This window comes from Rhinatrema bivittatum, chromosome 6, assembly GCF_901001135.1.
Source record: "Rhinatrema bivittatum chromosome 6, aRhiBiv1.1, whole genome shotgun sequence".
NCBI classification, from domain to species: domain Eukaryota; kingdom Metazoa; phylum Chordata; class Amphibia; order Gymnophiona; family Rhinatrematidae; genus Rhinatrema; species Rhinatrema bivittatum.
This window is the reverse complement of record NC_042620.1, coordinates 349,371,262-349,393,010: the sequence shown is the minus strand read 5'-3', so window position 1 is coordinate 349,393,010 and position 21,749 is coordinate 349,371,262. Positions and strand designations below refer to the sequence as shown.

General features: G+C 45.8%; 1 protein-coding gene across 7 annotated transcripts in view; it reads right to left on the bottom strand.

Moving 5' to 3' along the window:
• ARHGEF6 (Rac/Cdc42 guanine nucleotide exchange factor 6) overlaps positions 1-21,749 on the bottom strand; it is a 386,722-nt gene that overhangs the window by 108,782 nt on the left and 256,191 nt on the right. For 6 of the 7 annotated variants that reach the window (XM_029607806.1, XM_029607803.1, XM_029607801.1 and 3 more), the window contains 4 exons: positions 20,355-20,501; positions 13,761-13,847; positions 4,352-4,433; positions 2,873-3,012 (listed from right to left, as the gene is read on the bottom strand). In XM_029607806.1, the coding sequence (XP_029463666.1) occupies positions 2,873-3,012; positions 4,352-4,433; positions 13,761-13,847; positions 20,355-20,501 (456 nt within the window). The remainder of the gene's footprint in view (positions 1-2,872; positions 3,013-4,351; positions 4,434-13,760; positions 13,848-20,354; positions 20,502-21,749) is intronic. The other variant, XM_029607805.1, reaches the window with a different exon arrangement.

Genomic DNA, 21,749 nt, shown 5'->3' with positions numbered 1-21,749 from the left:
CTGTTAAGGGCCGATACAGTAAGGTGCAGTAGAAAGAGGTGCATTAGTGCCCAGCACACCCGCGTTTGCCGCACACACAGTTCGGATCACCTACCGCTCGATACTGTATTTAAATGGCATGCAAATGCAAGCCGCGTCCAACGCGCGTCCATGAAGTGCAATCCATTTTACTGTATAGGCGCTATACAGCGCCTATACAGTATCCTGGGTGCGCTGGTACCTGTCATTTCAAATGTCATTTCAAATGACGTTTGAAATGACAGTTACCAGGAAGTGGATGGCTCTCCTACAGACCCCGCTGCCTTGAGCACCCGGCGCCAGCAAGCCCCAGCAGCCGACAATCGGAGGCAGGGAGCGCAATAAAGCACCCTCCTTCGGATGGACAAGAGAAGCGAAATTTCACAGTCCCAAACCAACCCAATCCAAGCCCCAGCAGAGAGAGACGAAATTTCACAGTCCCAAACCAACCCAATCCAAGCCCCAGCAGAAAGAGACAAAATTTAGCTGCCCAGTTCCAAACCAACCCAATCCACAGAAAAAAAATGCTTCTCGCACTTAGCCGCCCAGTCCCAAACCAAACCAACCCAATCCAAGCCCCAGCAGAGAGAGACAAAATTTCACAGTCCCAAACCAACCCAATCCAAGCCCCAGCAGAGAGAGACGAAATTTCACAGTCCCAAACTTTCCCCCATTCCCCGCTCACCTGCCCTGGCCGCGGCCACGCAAGCCCCCAGCAGCAGCAGTAGAAGTAGAAGGGCGGCGAGAGAGAGCGGCTTCAGCAGCCCCGCCGGCTAAAGTGAATACGTGCACGCCTGTACGTCCAATATGGGCGCTCAAGGCAGCGAAGGCGCATGCGCACACGCCGTGACCGGCTGGACGTCGGAGGTCACGGCGTGTGCGCATGTGCCTTCGCTGCCTTGAGCGCCCATATTGGACCTACAGGCGTGCAAGTATTCACCTTCGTCGGCGGGGCTGCTGAAGCCGCTCTCTCTCGCCGCCCTTCTACTTCTACTGCTGCTGCTGGGGGCTTGCGTGGCCGCGGCCAGGGCAGGTGAGCAGGGGCTGAGGGAAAGTTTGGGACTGTGAAATTTCGTTTCTCTCTGCTTGGGCTTGGATTGGGTTGGTTTGGTTTGGGACCGGGCGGCTAAGTGCGAGAAGCATTTTTTTTTCTGTGGATTGGGTTGGTTTGGGACCGGGCGGCTAAGTGCGAGAAGCATCTTTTTTTCTGTGGATTGGGTTGGTTTGGGACTGGGCGGCTAAGTGCGAGAAGCATTTTTTTTTCTGTGGATTGGGTTGGTTTGGGACTGGGCGGCTAAGTTCACCACACTAACGCAATGGTCAGGGTAGGCGGTAAATTAGTAGGTTAAAGACGCGGCAAGATAGCAGGTTAAAAAGACGATAGTCAGAGCACACTTTACTGTATGGGAGGAAATAGCTAATTGGATTGTTTACATACATATACATGCCGCGGGCGGAAAGGGATACGCGTCGAGTTAAAGAAGCGGTAAGGATCAGTAAAAACAGATATGAATCGCGGGTTAGAAACGGGGTAACTGCGGCTGCGCTTTACTGTATCGGCCTGTTAGTTCCTTATCTCCCTTTAAGGTTTTCCTAGGATACCTCCTCCAGCTGAGAAGTACCAAGAATTAACTAGGGTTTATCTGCTTTTTCTTATTGAGCACCATTTTAGTGAACACCCTTCTGCTAGACACTGGGTTGGAGCTAGATTATTCCAAATTTAGAAAATCCATGAAAACATGGCCTTTAATGATCAACCTGCTGAATTATATCTTATTACAATCTGAGTGATGGGGTTTCAGTTTCATTATCTATATGTACATGTGAGAGCATTTTATTATATGTTACTTTCTGTATATTTCTCATTGTTTTTAATTTTATTGAAGGACTGATTGATTAATTGGAGATTAGAACGGCTGGAAATCCTCAATGACCCTGCCCATGCACTGCAGGGTTTCTCCCAGTGAAACCAGTCATGTGTTGCCAGCAGGTTTAACCTACTAGCACTGGATATGCTTAACCTGTATTAGCATATGATAAATGACAAGCGTGGTGAAAGTATTTTCTGTCACCCTGCATCTAAAACCATCTGATTTCTAACACTACTGTTGACTCTTCTTAACTAAATTAATAATAATGATGATTTAATTTGTAGGCTTTAAAAATCTAATGTAATATCTGATAACTGGGTGGAAAGGTATGCCATGCCTTCTACAAAATTATTATGCTGCATCAAAACTGTTCTTTTTACATGGCTTTGGACATAAGAAGGTCAATATTCAAAAGCCATTTAGATGGGTAACGTAATAGTTATCCATCTAAATGGCTTACCTGGCTATATTCAGCCTTTATCTGGCTAACTGCTAGCCAGCTAATAAGTTAGGAAGCTAGAATTTAGCTGGATAAGTTAGGGGCGGTCCAGGGGCGTAACAAGGAGGAGTTAGCTTACCTGAGTAACATCAAGCTAGGTTGAGAGAACATTGTACAAATCTCATCTTTGGATGAGTTTCCTCACTCCGAAGGACATCAGATTTTCACCAGAGTGTATTGTTCTGTTCGTTTGTCTCACTCTAAATGTCAAAGTGGCCCCTAACCCCTACCGAAACCTCACCTCGAGGTACTAGGTGGGCCTCATATAGAGGTATAAGTACCTACGTACTATAAAGGCCTTATAGCTAGGTGCTCTCTCTCTCTCTCTCTCAAAGAACAGTAGTCTGAAATCTTAAATTCATTGAATATGGATCTCTGTATTTGTAGAACTAACATTTTTACTTTTTTTTTTTTATAAGGAAGCCCAGAGAGTTTTAAGGGCATGCAAAGCATGGAATATAAACAAGCTGTAGACATTACTCACCGAATAGGCAGCCCAAGACTGGGTTTTGGAAATGATACTTCCACACCCACCTCCTTTTGTCAGTCGATGCAAATTTTCCACCCATTCCTGCAGGTCATGGCTGTTGTTACAGGACACTAGTATCCTTTCAATTAGGTTTCCTGATTGGGAAAAAGTTTTGAAACTGATTAGATGGGGGCATGGGTGTTCTGGGCAGGGCACAGGGATGTACATGCAAATGCTTGGCGCCAAGGTCCAGTGCTGTGTAATTTTACTTCTGCTATGGAGGAAGTGTAACAACCCCCCCCCCCCCCCCCAGCCATTTCTGAAGGGTTTAAGTGGTCTGAGATAACTGGGTGGAGTTCCCACTATTAAGCCAGGGGGGTTTGGAGGACTTAGCTCTACACTGGCCAAACTGGTGGACAAACTGGTGAAACTGGTCATGGCATGGACACATGCCGGTTATAAATTTCCCTCACTTATGCAGCTCAGACCAGGACATGCACAGCTGTGTGTGCCCAGTGCAAAACAGGGCGCACAGATACGTGTGCCCGAGCTATTTTATAACATACGCACATGTGTTATAAAATAGCCACATCCCTGTGCATGTGCCAATGCACATATGTCAATGTGCACCTGCATGTCCCTTTGAAAGTTACCATCTCTGTCATCTAAAGTAGATTTTAAAGCTATCCAACAACTAAATATGTTTATTAATGTTTTCATTAGTAATTAACATGAAGCAAGTGTTTTACCAATTTCCTCACTGATCCCGTAGAAAGCCCTGATCACACACCACTGGATTATAGTTTTTGCTTTCATCATTGCCTCAAGTGCAATGTAGCCACAGTGTTTGTGTTTTTTGTGTAAGTAAACACTGAAAGGAAAATAGTCCGTGCCTATTAGAAAATGCAATCCACACGTATCATTTTCCTCCCTTAACCTAAACCCGCCTTCAGGAACACCTCCTGAAGATGCGGATAATGGCTTGCATGTTGTAGCGTAATGTGTATATTTTACCCACCACAAGAGTGGACAGTTTTCAAAAAAAGATGATTTGTACAGATAAAATGTGTTTTACCCACTGAAACTGGATTTCAAGACTTGCCCTTCCCATGCTAAACGTACCCTCTAGGCCCTAGGATGGTGAACTCCAGTCCTCAAGTGTCACAAAAAGGCCAGGTTTTCAGGATATCCACAATGAATATGTATGAGATGAATTTGCATACAACAGAGGCAGTGCATGAAAATCTCTCTCATGCATATTCGTTGTGCATATCCTGAAAACTGGCCTGTTTGTGGCTCTCGAGGACTAGAGTTCACCATCCCTAGACTTTATGTCTATGTCTTAATCAAAAGTGTTTTGCCTAATACATAAAACAGGAGAAGTCCCTTTCAAATAAAGCTCTATGTATCCATAGCAACACAATAAATTGTTCAGGTTACTGCTAAACAAAATTTTCAAATGCACTGCACAATTACTGGAATTCAGGGACTGACCTGTAATTTCAAAAGTATAAATGTTGCTGCCTTCACTTTCTTCTAATTTGGTTACGGTCATGCCAGTTAGTGGCAATTTACCCTGAAGAGGAAAAAGTTATCAATATTAATTTTATACATGCATTAGATGTAAGAAAATCTAACCTTTCTTGACTCTGTGTATCTGAAATGTAAGGGACTGATTTTCAAAAGCATGTACACGTTTATGACTGGGTTTTACACGTGTAAATGCACTTTACCCACGTAACAGGGCTTTTGAAAATTGCTACAATATATGTCATTGAATTGTCCACAGGATTTACCCATGTTATTGCAATTTACGCGGGTAAATGGCTTTTGAAAATTGCTACAATATTATGTTACATTTATAGCCTTAAATCCTTTGAAAATTCACCTGTAAGGATGCCATAATAGTGATAATGACAGAGTTCAATAGTGTCAATAATGATAATGTTAGTGATGGTAATTTACTGCTATTCATACATAATTTTAATAAGAACACTATGTCCCAATAACAATGAAATTTGTTGGAAAATTAATTTATAAATGTGTCTACAAAGCAACCTTCGAGATAAAAAAAAAAATGCATCTTTACTTGAAGGTCAAACAGTAACATATCTTTACCTATTCAAAGCTTATGTCTGGCTAACTTTTGCCCCGTGATTTGCCAGCTAAATTTTAGCCATATAAGAGGCAGTGGGTAGTGGTGGTAGGGGGAATGTTCCTAAAATTTATCCAGCTAGCACAGATATCCAGCACCAGCCAGACAGAGTTATCCGGTTAACTCTGGTCCGAAAAATTGTTGATAATAGCCAGATAATTAAAAGAAAAAATACTATTGTGCCAAGTAAGTCCAACTTCCACCCCCTCCCCCAAATTGCCAGCCACCTCCACCACAATCCCCAAAAGTGGTCCCCTGGCTGAATACTTAAGTACCATAGAGCTGACAGTTCTTAGAATATTCATATTAATTTCTTCATTTCAATCTGGGCGAAAAGACCAATGATTGATCCCTTCACTGACAGCCATGTTCTATTATTTATATTCTGCTTTATCAAATCCAAATGTTTGCCCAAAGCAGCTTACAAAATTTAAAGATGCATTTAATTCATTTTAAAAGCGTTGCTCACGTTAAAAGGCCCATATATACGAGTATAATAGCTGTGAATAAGCAACATGTATTTTAAAAGCTGCACATTATAAAAGTAAACTTTAAAACCCATACGCGGGCATCCATGTGCGCGAAGTTCTGCTCTTGATGAGGTGTAAGTCTGCATAAATCTCTGTTTAATCCTAAAACAGGGTAAGGGGTCTGGGTCAGCTGGGGAGAGTGCAGGCTGAAGAACCAGAGAGGTCTTGATGAACTCAAGATAGATTGAGCAAACTGGTGGACTAAATGGTAAAACTGGAAATGTCCTTCATGCGAACATGTTTTAAAATTTGCTTACCTGTGCACACTAAAGCTGACAAAAGTCCTAAGGAAGATCAGAGAACTATGTTTGCTCGAGTAACCACATAAAATTAGGAGCTCATACACACGCAAGTGCACGCACAATTTAAAATTTCAGCATATCTGTGCTTGCGCGCCCATATGCATGTGTCTGGGCGCCTGGGCGCTTGTTTTAAAGTTTCCGTTCCTGGCTTCTGTCTTGATTAGTGATTTCACTTTCTCTCCCCTTTTTTGTAAAGGAAGATTTCAAACTCCCATTTTTCCAAAGGTCACAACAAAATCACACCCTCAATGGGAACAGGTTGTTGTCTTATATTTTTTTTCTTCTTGATGATTTCGGTTCAGAACTGAGTAACTAACTAGCTAACATTAGCTAGGCTAGTTTACCCAGAGAGAAGTAGCCAGTTAACTTTAGCCAATTAAAGTTACTCAGTTCTGAATGAGGATTGGCTCTTCCACTGACAGATGTTAATGAAGGCACCAATCACTGATCTTTTCACCTGGAGTGAAGTGAATTAATGAATAGTAATGTTCCAGGAACTGTCAGCTCTATTACACTTATTATTCAGCCTACTGGGCAACTTTTGGGGATTCAGATTTGGACAATACCTTTTTTTAAGGTAGGGGATGGGGGGATTGGCACCCACTCAGGGACCGATGCAATAAGGTGCGCCCAGCCTAGCGCACAGGTTTACGCATAGTTAGGCACACATTTTGGACATGCTATACTAACACCTGATGCATTAAGGAGATTAGCGCACACAAAACACGCGCCCTAACAAATGCATAGCCAATAGTGACCATGCATATGAGGCTATTAGCTGTTACCCCCGATGCAGGAAAGCGCTGGGCACCCAATGCACACTTTATAACATGGTATATTTAACTCCAGCTCTGGAGTCAATTTGTGAATCAAGGTTTCATGAGAAATAAAAAATAATACAGTCCTCTGTGTTACAATGAGTGTGTCCTGCTACTTAGTATTGTTGTGACACTTATTTACTGTTGCAGTGTTGAAAAATAAATGTATATTGACGATAAAAAAAAAAAAGAGAGAACTTACTATTTACCTGATAATTTCCTTTTCCCTAAACCAGACAGATGGATTCAGGACCAGTGGGTTATGCACCTCTACCAACAGATGGAGATGGAGTAAACTGACGTCATGGTATAAATACCCCTGCTCTGACATTACCCCACCAGTATTCTCTTCAAAAGCCAACTGTGGACAGACTAGCAAAAACTTGATTACTACAGAGAACCATTTCAGTACACAACCAACAGGAAACACTGAACTCAGGCAAAGAACGTATGAACACTAATCTAGGAACTGGATTAACACTTACCAGTAACCCCTGGAACATGTAGCCACTCATGAGGACCATAACACAATCATTCGGCAGCCAAGGGCGGGAAGCTGAATCCATCTGACTGGTTTAAGGAAAAGAAAATTATCAGGTAGGTAAGTAGTAATTTCTCATTTCCTAGCACCCAGACAGATGGATTCAGGACCAGGGGGATGTACCCAAGCTACTCCCAAATAGGGTGGGAGGCTGCCTCTGGTCCGGTCAAAACCACACTTGCAAAAGCTGTGTTCTCCTGGGCCTGCACATATAGACGATAATACCTGAAAAAGGTGTGCAAGGAAGACCACGTCACAGCTCGGCAAATGTCGACAGGAGACAACAATCTAACCTCTGCCCATGACACTGCCTGAGTCCTAGTGGAGTGAGCCCTAACCTGAGTAGACAACGACTTTTCAGAAGCCACATATGCAGCCGTGACTACCTCCTTAATCCAGCGAGCTATTGTAGCCCGCGAAGCTGGCTCACCCTGTTTGCCTCCACCATGAAGGATGAACAGGCAATCCATCTTTCAGAAACATTTAGAAACCTCCAGATACCTCACGACATGTCTCTTGACATCCAAGGGACTCAACAGGCGATAGTCCTCCGCATCTCTTTCCCTATCCAGAGACGGCAGGGAAATGGACTGATTCAAATGAAAATATGAAATCACTTTTGGCAAAAATGAAGAAACAATACGCAGCTGTATCGCCCCTAGAGTCACCCGAAGGAACGGCTCCCAGCAAGACAAGGCCTGCAGCTAGGAAATTCGACACTCAGAACATATCGCCACCAGAAACACCATTTTCAAAGTCAGTAATCACAATGAAAGGCTATGCATCAGTTGAAATGTAGGGCCCACCACGAAATCCAAAACCAGATTAAGACTCCACAAGGGTACCAGCAACTGCAAGGGAGGTCAAAGATGTTTCACTCCTCTCAAGAAACAGGCCACATCTGGATGAGCCAATAAGAATTCACCATTCACCTAACCCCCTGAAACAGGCAAGAGCCGCTACCTGTACCTTCAAGGAATTAAGGGCCAACCCTTTATTCAACCCATCCTGCAAAAATTCCAAAATGAGCGGAATCTTAACTAAATGAGGAGGCATGCCTCGATCTTCACATCAAACCTCAAATACTCACCAAACCTGCACATAGGCTAAGGAAGTGGAGAACTTTCTTGCTCGTGGTAAGGTGGCAGTCACTGCAGAAAACTATCCATGCTTCAGCAAGCAAGCCCTTGCAAGGGCCATACCGTAAGACAAAACTGGTGTCCGATCTTCGTGAAGAACAGGTCCCTTCTGCAATAGATTCCTGTGTATCGGAAACTGGAGGGGGTAGCCTACCAGAAGCCTTCGCAAATCTGGATACCATGGTCTCCTGGGCCAATCTGGTGCCAACAAAAGCACCATCCCTCTGTAAGTCTCAACCCTCCGAACTATTTTGTGCAACATGGGCCACAAGGGAAAGGCATACAGCAGCTTGCCCTCCCACCAGTCCTGCACGAGAGCATCAATACCCAAGGACTTTGGATCTCTCCTGTGATTGAAGAATCGAGGAACTTGCACATTGCAAGAAGTCGTCAGCAGGTCTAGAAATGGAAGGCCCCAGCGATCCACTATCAACTGAAATGCCTCGTCTGACAATACCTATTCTCCTGGGTCCAGACTCTCTCTGCTGAGAAAGTCTGCTCTTACATTGTCTTTTCCTGCAATGTACGAGGCTGAGATCTGAAGATGCACTTCCACTTATTCCATAAGTTGGTCTATTTCCTGCAACAGTTGCTGGCTCTTGGTGCCTCCCTGCCGACTGATGTAAGCCATCTTCGTTGCATTGTCCACCGTTAACCGGACCGCTCGACCCTGCAGCCTGCTGTTGAACTGCAAGTATGCCAACCGGACCGCCCGGGCTTCCAGCCAATTGATGCTCCAGAGAGACTCTTCTATACTCCAGCACCCTTAAGCTGTTAGCTCCTGACAGCGAGCTCCCCATCCCTGTAGGCTCCATCAGTCATGAGTACTAAACAGTCCGGCAACTTCAGGGAAACTCGCTTTCGTAGATGATCTGCTTGCAACCACCACCGGAGGTGAGAGCCAACTTCCATCAGCAGGTGGTGCCAAATCGAATAATCCTGAGACTGTGGGCTCCAACGAGACAGCAGGGAGCGCTGAAGAGGACAATTGTGTGCTCTCGCCCAGGGCACCACTTCTAGAGTTGCAGCCATCAAACCAAGTACCTACAGACAGGACCACACTGCCGGGCGTATAGTGTTCATCAAGAGATGCACCTACGCCATCAACGTCTGAATACAAGCATCTGGCAGGAAAACTTTGCCCTGCTTCATGTTGAACTGAATACCCAGATATTCAAAAGACTGAGATGGCTGAAGACTGCTGTTGGCTAGGTTCATCACCCAACTGAGCTCCTGCAACAGGGAAATCACCTTGCGGGTCACCAGGTGATTCTCTTACAGAGAACAGGTCCGAATCAGTCAGTTGTCCAAATACAGATGTACCAGGATCCCATCCTTTCTCAACTCTGCTGCCACCACCACCACCATAACCTCGGAAAAAGTTCTGGGAGCAGTGGCCAGAACAAAAGTCAGCACCAGAAACTGATAATGGCACCCCAACACCATGAAACGCAGAAAACTCTGGTGTTCCAATCTGAGAAGAATATGGAGGTACACCTTGGACAGATCCAGGGAGGTCAGAAATTACCCCGACTGCACTGCCATTATCACCAAGTGCAATGTTTCCATGTGAAAATGAGTCACCCACAAATGATGGTTGAACTCTTTGAAATCCAGGATTGGATGAAAGAAACCCTCTTTCTTGGGCACAACAAAATAAATGGAATATTGACCCATATTTTCTTGAGACGCTGGTACTGGGACCACAGCCCTCAGACTGAGGAGCCTTGACAATGTACACTCCAGTGCCTGCTTCTTCTGTGGGGAGTGGCAGGAAGACACCATGAACACGTCCCAAGGAACACTGTGAAGCTCCAGCGCATATCCCTCTCGTATCACCTCCAGGACACACTGATCTGATGTGATTTCGACCCACCTCTGATAAAAGAGAGACACCCCCCTATCTCCTGTTTCCAGGGGTGGGTTGGCAAACCTTCATTAAGGAGGTTCCACTACCCAAGTCCACACCCCGCCTGGGCTGTCTGGGACAAAAGGACTGAGATCTACCGCAAGGTCGATTCCTCTAAAAGGGTGCTCCTCTGTAAGGATGAAAATGCTTGGAACCCTGGAGCGAGCCTTTAAAAGGCAATTTCATAAAATTAGCCTTGGAGGTCGCATTGGCCGACCAGTTTCTCAGCCATAATTATCGCCTGGCTGCTATTGCCAAAACCACCCCTCTGGCTAAGGTGCAAACCAAATCGCAACCCACATCTGCCAAAAAGGTGCCGGCTGGTTCCATAACTGCCCTGAAATTCACTCCAGAGTCATCTATCTCCTGAGAGAGAAGCGAACAAGAGCGAGCAACCAGAGAACAACAAGAAGCTATCTGCAAGGTCATTGCCATTGCTACAAATGCTTGCTTAAGGATTGTCTCAATCCTCCTATCATGCACATTCTTCAAGCCTGCTCCTCCCTCCATGGGGATAGTCATCTGCTTAGAGACGGCACAGCCAAGCGCATCAACTTTCATAAAATGCAGACCCTCTCTCACAACTGTATCCAGGGGGTACAGGCCTTCCAAAGTAGGAGCCCCTTTGAAATTTGTCTCCAAAGCTTCTCACTCAAGTTCAATCAATTCTTGAATGGCCTCCATATCAGGGAGAAAACAAGAGGCTTTACGCAAAGAAACCAAAATGGGATTTTTCTTTGGCTCAGACATGGAATCTGCCCCAGGTACTCCCAATATCTTCAACATTTGATAACTCACAGCCGGTAGCTCATCTCTATGAAGGAACGCTTCCAGTCCCGGAGGAATTTCCCCATCCTCCAGAGAATCAGGATTGGCCTCATCATCAGTGCCATCTGGATTCCAATCCCGAAGTACTTGCTGCCAATCTAGGTGTAATTCGGCACTTAACAGTAGTACCGGAAGAGTCAGAGGCCACCGTCAGTGAATCTGACCTGACAGGATTGGACGGTGCTGAGGAAAGGATAGCAATCCTTGAAAAAATTCTACTCAAGAAAAGGCAGAAGGATCCATGCCAAAACCAGAAGGCATCTGTGCTGCAAGCACTAAGCTACCGTCCCCAGCTGACGAACCAGTTAAGGGAGTTCCAAGGTAAGGCATCCCTCCTGACATGTCCTTACCCGGGCCATCATCAGGCTGGGAAGAACCAGGCTTAGTAAAATCAGAGGAAGATAATTCTCCCTGAGCCTCTAAAGCAGCACTAGTACAAATTAGAAGGCACTCCAGGCTGAGATGCCCAAATATGATAGATAGCATCGAGGGAAAGGCGCTTAGCTTTCTTAGGTACAGGCGCCATTAGTCCATCAGTATACTTAACAGGTGGCTGAAGGTGTGTCTCCAGCCAAATTCACGCTGCAAAATTTAGGAGTCCCAAGGCTATGTGTTGCAAAACTAAGTGCACTGTCACCATGCCAAACTTGAGTGCACAACCAAGATTGTATGCACAGGCAGCGCGCCTAAAAGAAATTGGGCGCACAACTCAGACACACTTGCACGCACCGACGGTCCTGAGAGGGCAGCCTAACGCGCAGAAAAAAGCGCACAAAAATGCCACCGCGGCCTACCACGTGGCACAAGAAAAGAAAGCCTAACAGCTGCTCAACCCACCAGGCTGCCCAAGTCCCTTAAACTCCAACGGGAATGAATGTCAGAATGGCACACTGAGCATGGAGACTGGAGGAAGGCCTACAACAACCCTTCTACTCTGTCTTTCTCCTTTTTATTTTTTTAACCTTAGCTGAACTCAACCTTTCCTGGCTGAGTACAGAGACTGTCTCCAGCTGTGGGGGGAGAGGGCATATACCATCATATCATATCAGCTTCCTGTACCCACTGCCTTTCAGCTGTTTTAATCAGCTAAGTCCACGCCGGCTGAGGAAACCAGCTACTGGACCAAAAGAACTCATATGAGGGAGTATGGAAATCACCTCAGGAATTCTCAACTGGGGGAGGGTCCATTTGGTATCACCGCAGGAGAGTGGAGCAAATAAAATCTTTTATCAATGCTCCTCTAAAATTTAAAGCAATCCCCAGTAGGGAAATGCATGTCCACCATTTGCTGGAGACAGAGAATACTGGCAGGCTGATGTCTCTGCAGGGATATATATACTGCGATGTCAACTTTGCTCCATCTCCATCTGCTGAAGCCACACAATTTAGATTTCCATAGTAAGGGGCGCTTAGCTATGGGTGTCTTCAACAACCTCAGCAAAATAACAAAGAAATTGGCCTGAAGAAGTGGGATATAAACGGACATTCTGTATTGAGCACCCATTGCAATTGGGGGTGCCCAATGCAATCGAGCACTGCAGAATCACAAGTCACCCCTAGCGTCCCCTTTTTTATGCAGCCCCTCATTTAAGTACTAATCAAGCACCCAGGGAATGTGGCTGTGCGTGTTAGGAAAAAGGGTGCTCAATACGAGTGCCCATTTTCAGGACTTCTTATTGCTTTGGCCCCTCAGCATACTAGTTTTTGTGTTTCCACATCCAAAAGCCCGGTGAGTGTCAAAGTTACCAGACAACTTTATCTCGTTAAGTCCAGCATAATATGACTTATTATTATGGATTATATATTTTTCCTTTTATGCAGTTTCCTTGCTTATTTCATGTTAATGATTTACTGGCAATAAAAATAAAATTTAACCTGCTAACTTCCTGCTCCCTACACCACTGAAGACATACTTTCCAAATACTGACCAAAACCCTCTTTTGTATTGCAGAGTTTTAACATATATCTAAGCTCTTCGTTAGTAAGACCATCTCATGCACTCAACTGCAAGCTGCAGCTTTGTACTGTGCAAAACATCCTTAACACCCTCCACATAAGGGCAGGGTGCCCAAACCCATCAAATGTTACTCATTCCACTGCTAGCATGACAGTTACTTTTACGCTACTAGAAAGGCACACTTCAAAATGCAGAGAAATCTAATTTAAATAGAGAAAGGAAGGAGCTACAGCGGGAAGCAGAGGAATATTTCTGTCAAGATCTTCTGTGACATCAGAAACCACTAGACCAAACTTTCGGCAGTTTAAAATGTCACCACAAACCCAAGATGGAAATGTTTCTTTGCATATCTGTCCTTAATCTCCAGCATGTAGTATTGCTGATGCAACTGGGGACTGTTCTGTGCCTGTCCCTGCTTGGCCACAGTGGAAGGAGATGTGAATAAGAGCTGCCAGCCAAGGAAAGATTTTTCTGGGTTGAAAATGACATTTTTCCTTTCAGCCCTGAAGGTGCTTTACCCTGCCCCTGCTGGCTTTCAGCCTTGCCTATCTGCAACCCCAATTGATGATTAAACAGAGCTTTCCGCAGTCAACCATTCTTAGACCAGGGCTCTTTTCGATGCTGTAACGACTGAGAGTGTGACTTTGCTTGGAAGTATGACACAAAAGCAGCAGGTGCAGGGAATCTCTGTGCTCGATGTCTGGTGCGCAATTTCCAACTTTACCTGATAAATGAAGCCACTCATCCTAGGACTCGCAGACAGCATAAGAAGAACACTGGGGAACAGCATAAAATACCTCTCTTCTTTTTCCTAAAATACAGGAATTTATTTAAGTCCAATTCCAGTTTTTTACTTATTGTGGAGTTCTGGCAGCTTATCCAGAGCTAGAGAGTGGACACATACAATTCAGTGTGGCAATTCACACTGAAAAAAAAAGCATTGCTCTTTTCTCTTAGGACAAACAGGAAGGTAGTCCTCACATATGGGTGACGTCAGCAGACGGAGCCCTATTACGGAACACTTTTGTCAAAGTTTCTAGAAACTTTGACTGGCACACTGAGTGCACTGAACATGCCCAGCATGTTATGATCCCTGTGTCCACAGTACTCGGTGAGTACTATGCCCTGATTTTCGGTTGGTTCCTGTTACCTCACTATCGGTTCCCCCAGGTTACCAACCGAATTGCGACCTTCTTCTCCCTATGTCTATCACCCTCGGTCCGCCCCGCAATGCCCGCGAGTGTCCTTCCTGCGATCCTCCACTGGGTTCATTGGAGCTAGAGGGCTAGGGACGTCCACGGTTCCTGTTGCCGCCAGGGCCGCCGTCAATACCCTCATCGATGCCCATGTTGATTCCATCGATGCCATCAATGCCATCGATGCCCTCGTGGATTCCATTGAGTCCATGGATTCCATCGGTGCCATCAATGCTCCCGTCGATTCCATCGGTGCCATCAATGCCCTCGTCGATTCCATTGATACCGCCATCGATGCCCCCAATGCCATCAGTGCCTCTGTCGATGCCTTCGCCAATGCCTTCGATGCTGTCGATACTACCGAAGCGTCTATACCTCAATCAATGCCCTTGACTACAGAAAACGCTCAATACTTCGGGTTCTAAACCATAGCCCCATGTAATCCTTGGGCGACAAACACTTCCAGGAGCAGTGGAGGCATGGTGACACTCCATCACCAATGCCATCCAAGACAGTGAGGGCATCTTCCTTGGCGCTGGAGAATGACCGGGCCGAGCACTGTGGGAATCATCATCACTGGCATGGTGACTGTCCACCACCAACGCCATCCATGATATCGGTGGCGTCTTCCTCAGTGCTGGAGAATGACCAGGCAGAGCACAGAGGGAAACATCACTACTGCCACGGTAAACAACAGTCGCCGACGTCTTTCTGGACATTAGTTGCAGTTCCTCGGTGCTGGAGAATGACCAGGCCAAGCTCTGAGGGAAACAGCCAGCACCGACGTGGTTCCACGTTTGGTGCTGGCACTGATACCACACCGGCATCAATGTCCATTGAGCCAGTTGCGAAGCGGGCCCAGGTACACGAGTCTCCATGCTCCTCTGCACCTGAGGCACCGAGGCGTTCCCCACAGACACCGGTGCCGGGTACTGAGCCACCACAAAATAACGTGGAAGTGCCAGTAAATGCCTAGCCTGTCACCCCTGTGGCTACGCTACCCATACCAGCTTACAAGGTGGAGCTGAACGTTTACGTCTACGTCCCTCAGGCTGTCCGCGATGCCTCCCGAAATCGCACTGTTGTGGCACTGCCTTGTTGCGATACCTACCAACGACAGCCTAAGTCATCGCCGCCGACTCATCCTTCTGAGCCTCCACCACGAAGGGCAATGGGCACTCTAATCCCACTTCGGCACCGATCCCATCGAGACCTGGTCACTAAAACAGACCAGATGTTTTCGGAAGGTTCTAGGTCGTAACATCTTCCAAGAACCATATTTGTGTCGCATATTGCTATTACCAGCTATGTTTGACACAACACCAAGGGAACCTCTCTGCCAACAATATGGGATTGCTTCAAGACGTCCTCTAGTTGCCAACAACAGGACTCCATACTCGATAGTAGCCTGGCTTCCGGACCCTGATTTACAGCCCGAACTTCCAGATACACTAGCTGATCTGCCATGCACAAGGTCCAGCAGACAGTGCCTCAATTGCAAAACCACCTCAAGACCCTGCAACAGCTCTCTACGTTTCTTGCACAGCAGAGAGGGACGCGGGAAGGACTTTTACTGCTCACGCTCCCACATGAGACTAACTGATATCCAGATTACACCAGCTCCGCCAGTAGAGCAGGCTCCTGGAATTTTCAACCTTGCCAGACATCAGAACAGCCATCCCACTGAGAACCAGGGCTCGGGATACCGTTCCCCGGACACAACAAGGCGGAGGATTTTAATCCCGCTATTTCCTTCTTTCAACAGAAAGCAGGTGATCTCCGCCCATCCTGGACCTCAGAAATCTCAACAAATTTCTTCAGAAGGGAAAGTTCAGAATGGTGTCTCTCGCCACCATGCTTCCCTTACTAAATAAGTGGGTTGCCTCTATCCTCTGGTCTTTCTATGCGCTTCATAGTGAGTCAACAACATTTTTAATACCAAGGTCTGCCGTTCGCACTGGCTTCGACAACTTGTGTATTTCACCAAATGCCTGCCGCTTATCTACAGAGAAAACAGCATTCACGCCTTTCCTTACCTGGACGACTGCCTAATAGGAGACAATCCAAGCAAGGAGCTCTAAATTCTCCAAGACTCACTATAAATCTTCTAAATTTGACTGGGATTTCTGATCAACTATCATAAATCCCATATGGAGTAGTACTGGGCACTACGGTCGCAACGGACTTCCTGCCCAACAACCGTGCAGACATCCTGTCAAATTCTCCACATAACCTCAGCCCATCAATTCTTTCATTGCTGGGCCACGGGATTTTCACTATCCATGTCACTCCTATGGCCAGACTAGCCATGAGGAAAGTGGATTTCAAAATTCAGTGGCTCCAAACAGTTCAACCGCTTTCGTCCCTGATCAATATCACCGATCCAGTACCAAATCCTCAGATGATCTTGGCCACGGTCGCATCCATCTTGGGTTGGAGAGCTCGTATCAACACCCTCCAAACCCAAAATACGTCTACTCCGCTCCATGAAAAGTCTCATATCAACTTCCTGGAGCTTCGAGCCATGCGTTATGCCTTTTATGCCTTAAAACACTGCCTCTCACGAAAAATATGAGGATACAGACAGACAACATAGTGGCAATGTGGTATTCAAACAAACAAGCATGCCAGGCTCTTATCTGCTCTGCCAGGAGGCCACGCAGTTCTAGGCCTGGACCCTTGTACACTCCATGCATCTACGGGCCACTTATCTAACAGGCATACCAAATGTACTAGCAGACCATCTCAATCGATGTCTCCATCCTCACGAATGGTCTCTGAATCCATGTGTAGTAAGCAGAATCTTCCAGCGCTGAGGTCAACCATCCTTTGACCTCTGCGTCCGAATTAAACCACAGAGTGGATAGATACTACTCCCTACACATGCATCAAAATGCGTTCCCATGGACGCCTTTGCTTGCCCTGCAACAAAGGCCTCCTATATGCGTCTCTTCCAATACCGCTCATAGCCAAAACTCTCGTGATGCTACAGCAGGACAGGTTTCCAATGATTCTCATAACCACGTCCTGGTCTCAAGTATGCTTCCCCATACTTCTCAACCTATCACTCTAGTAACCAATTTTGCCTGCCACAGGTCAGTCTCATAACACAGACTCACTGATATTCTCAGGTATTTGTAGCTTCACGACAACCTTCCACACGTAAATCTTACCATTCAAAATGGGCAAGTTTTACCACATTGTGTGCACAAAAAGGTATTAAACCCCTTTTTTCTGCACCACTCCATCTCTCTTAGGCGTTCTAGGATACCCCTTGGATTCTGGTCCCCAGACATCCTCTGCATGGGTACACCTCAGTTCCATTTCAGCATACACCTGGGAGTAGGGGATGCCCGATTAACGGCTCAACCACTTATGAGTCGACTTATCATGGGTTCTCTACAAATTAAGGCTCCTCTACGATCACTGGTTACGGAATGGGGCATACATGTACTGCTTACAAGACTCATATGTTCCCCGTTCGAGCCTTTGCATTCCTATAACTTTAAAATTCTAACATGGGAAATTCTTTCCCTTGCAGCCATCACTTCTGCTAAAAGGGTGGTGAGTTACAAGCCCTTGTTGCATACTCGCCCAACCCTAGGTTCCTCCGTGACCGAATGGTCCTCCGTACTCACCCTAATATTCTTAAGGTAGACGCAGCCTCTCACCTTACTTAGAACATACTCTGCCCATTTTGTCCCAAGGCCTCTCTCTCACCAGAGCGAGACGATTTTCCACACCTTGGACTGTAAGCATGCACATGCATTCTACCTACACCGCACTGCACTCCACAGAAAATCCACCCAGCTCTTTCCTTCTTTGACAAAGATGAGCTGCGAGTTCCAGTGAGCAAACAAACTCTCTCCAATTGACTAGCAGACTGTATCAAATTCTGCCTTGAGAAAGCAGCCCTTCCTCTCCAGGGGTGAGTGCAGGCACATTCTGTAAGGACCATGGCAACATCAGTAGCACACTATCGTTCAGTACCAATTGCCGACATTTCCTAGGCTGCGACATAGAATACTCTTCACACATTCACAGCCCTCTACTGCTTACATAAGGAAGTCCATCAAGAGTCTGCCTTTGGCCAATCTGTCTTGACAAACTTGCTCCAGTATAATCCTCAACTCCTTCCACAACCACCTGCTGTGATTTCAGGCTGCCTCATTATTGCCAACAGCAGCCCAATTATTGTGCCTACTGCACGAGTTGTCTGCTATTGGCCTGTTGTAATATGAGTCAGCTTGTAGCTTGCTAATCACCCATATGTGAGGACTACCATCCTGCTTGTCCTGGGAGAAAGCAAAGTTGCTTACCTGAAACAGGTGTTCTTCCAGGACAGCAGGATGTAGTCCTCACGAAACCCACCCGCCACCCCACGGAGTTGGGTCCGCTTACGTTTTATTATTTTATTTTTTCACTCGCTACAAACGAGACTGATGAGAGACCCCTGTGGACATAGGGATCATAGCATGCTGGGCATGCTCAGTGCACTCAGTGTGCCAATCAAGGTTTCTAGAAACTTTGACAAAAGTGTTCGGTAATAGGGCTCCATCTGCTGACGTCACCCATATGTGAGGACTACATCCTGCTGTCCTGGGAGAACACCTGTTACAGGTAAGCAACTCTGCTTAATTGCAAAGCAACAGTACTACCATCAAGAAGCGCAGCCCAGAACAAAAGAGGGTCTACACTCTGGGTTGTGCGTACATGCATAGTGCATGCATATATTTGGAGCCAAAGAAACGCACTCACCCATGTCAGAGTCCTCGTGTCGCCCCCCCAAGGTAATGTGGATGAGACACCAAATACACACACACACACACACACATGTGCGAGCGTGCACTCAATCTCATAACATAGGCTAAAAGATGCTTGTAAATTGTTGCTATTCAATACCAACCAAACTGAAAAGAGTCATCTCTCTCTCTCATTTATTTTACTCCTGAGTAGCAATTCGTGTTTGAAAGTTCCTTCTGCTGAACTGCCGTCAGCACTGTGAATATGGACCTAAGTGAATAGGAGGCATTGCTGTGTTCGACCACCCATAACCTCATGTAGACAGCAGACTGAAGAAAAAGCATGAAGAGCAGAATGAGGGGAAAATATGTATAAAACCAGAAAGTACACCTTAATTAATACATGCTTAGAAGAGAGAAGGTGCTGTTACAGCTGCTGGAGCTGTGTGGTTTGTTGCCAAAACATGCAGTGAAGGCAAATAGCATAGCCAGGTTTAAAAAAGCTGTGCATACGTTCTTGGAGGCCAGCTCTATTAATTATTAGCCTTGGGATTCACCACCTTTTATTTCTGGGAGTGAAAAAAACAGAAATACTTTTCCCCATTGGGATCTACCAGGCACTACCAAGCGACCTGGACTGGCCACTGTCACAGACAGGATGCTGGGCTTCATGGTCCACTGGTCTGACCCAGCATGGCCCATCTTATATTCACTTCCATAAATAATAAAGTAAGCCTGAATTCATCTGGGGATGCTTTGGAGACCTTCAACAAATAGCAAGCAGAAGGATCCAGGCAGGCCAATATAGTGGTCGCTCCAAGGAGTCAATAAAGATGTAAGGCTGCATCACTTGTTCAACCGTCTGCAACTATGGTATCGAACCTCAGACAATGCCAGTGGCAGCTGCTTGAGGACACTTTCATGAGAAAGACTTTGCAGAGTCTTGTGAGGGAGCTCAAACACTCAAATGTGGTGTTAGGCCATGAGAAGAAGAGACTACAGAAATATCAGAAAATGTAATATTCCTTACATCAATCTAACACTTCAGTCTCTGGGTAGGCTTATCATCAGAGGCCTGCTTGTGGAAACGGGTTAGTGTAAGTTACATTGAATTTTCTTAGTTCTTTTTATTTTATTTTATTTTTTTTAGTATATTGGGGTGCTTTGATAATACAAGGTGTGGTTTTTCACCTCAGAAATATAAAGCCTGGTTTATCAAAGGATTTTCCCCATAAGCAAAGAGAGAAAAAGTTAATAAACTAGGCCCTATGGGTATTAGCAGAAAAGCGACAAGAACTAGAAATAGGACTAAAGGATGAAGACACAAGAAAGCCAGGAAGCAAACAAGCCAATATTTTCTCAGGAAGTAAAAGCTCTTACCTCATTCATGCCACACTGGACCATCACTTGTGACATGTAGACTGCAGGCCCCAGGCTTTTTATGTCTTCTCCTTCCCAGCTCTGAATATGATCAGAAAGTATCTGCAGTTCAAGCTGCTTCCTCTTCCTCAGCTCTTGGCACTGTGTCTGAAACAGATCAGATGGATCTTATATAAATGATCACACAAATGAATCACAATTAGCAAGCTATCCTCAGTTCTGCATTAAATCTCCCAGTTGTCCTAGAGGACAAGCTTGAGCGTGATCTAGCTGGGTAGTTAAGTTTGTTCCACAATGGGTATATTGCACTGGGTGAAAAATGTATCCCCATTTCCTAAGTGGCTAAAAGCAAGAGTAGGATTTCTCCTCACATGGACTTTTAGCCAAATTAAAGAGGCGTTCCTGGGGTTGTGTTTAGGCTGGAGGAGAAAATGATGTGTGGGCTTCTACATTCTTAGATTCACACCTGCTATTTTACTCCTGATCTAACACTTGCGGCAGAAATAATAGGTGCAAAGTGAGTGGGCATTTTATATGGGGCATACCTGATAGCTTACTTCCAAAGGCTACTCAAAACTGCCCTCATGAACAAAATTCAACCATAAGATGTTTTATGATGCTTGAACCTCACCTTGAATAGCCTCTGGAAAGTCAAATAATGGAGAAATTAATTACCTGATAATTTCGTTTTCCTTAGTGTAGACAGATGGACTCAGGACTACATATACAGTGCAGGACTACATATACAGTGCTGCATATACAGTGCAGGACTACATATACAGTGCAGGAAGCACTGTTCTTCAGTATTCTCCTTGAAAAGCAATAGTGGATATATGAGTGTTTGGATAACTTGGTTAACTTGATTAACTTGAACTAGTTGACGTGAATTATAGCTGGAGACTGCCAGTGTCGTCAACCGAGAAACGCCGACACCCGGTAACTATGGGAGTCTTGTCTGAGGGTAAGTCTGGCTTACCCGTGCTTGTCTTGCTCTCAGGGATTGTCACCCAAGGTTTCCGTATTTTGAGGCAGCCGTGGGCGGGATACTGAGTCCATCTGTCTACACTAAGGAAAACGAAATTATCAGGTAAGTAATTTCTCCATTTCCTAGCGTGTAGCAGATGGACTCAGGACCAATGGGATGTACAAAAGCTACTCCCGAACTGGGTGGGAGGCTGCCTGTGGCCCACTTAGGACTGCCCTTGCGAGTGCTGTGTCCTCCCTGGCGGTAGAACCTTGAGAAGATGTGAATGGAGGGTCACATCGCTGCCCGACAGATCTCGGCGGGTGACAGCATCTTGGTTTCTGCCCAGGTCACTGCCTGGGCCCTTGTGGAATGGGCCTTGACTTGTAGAGGTGGATGCTTGTCCGACTCTATGTAGGCCGCCTTGATAA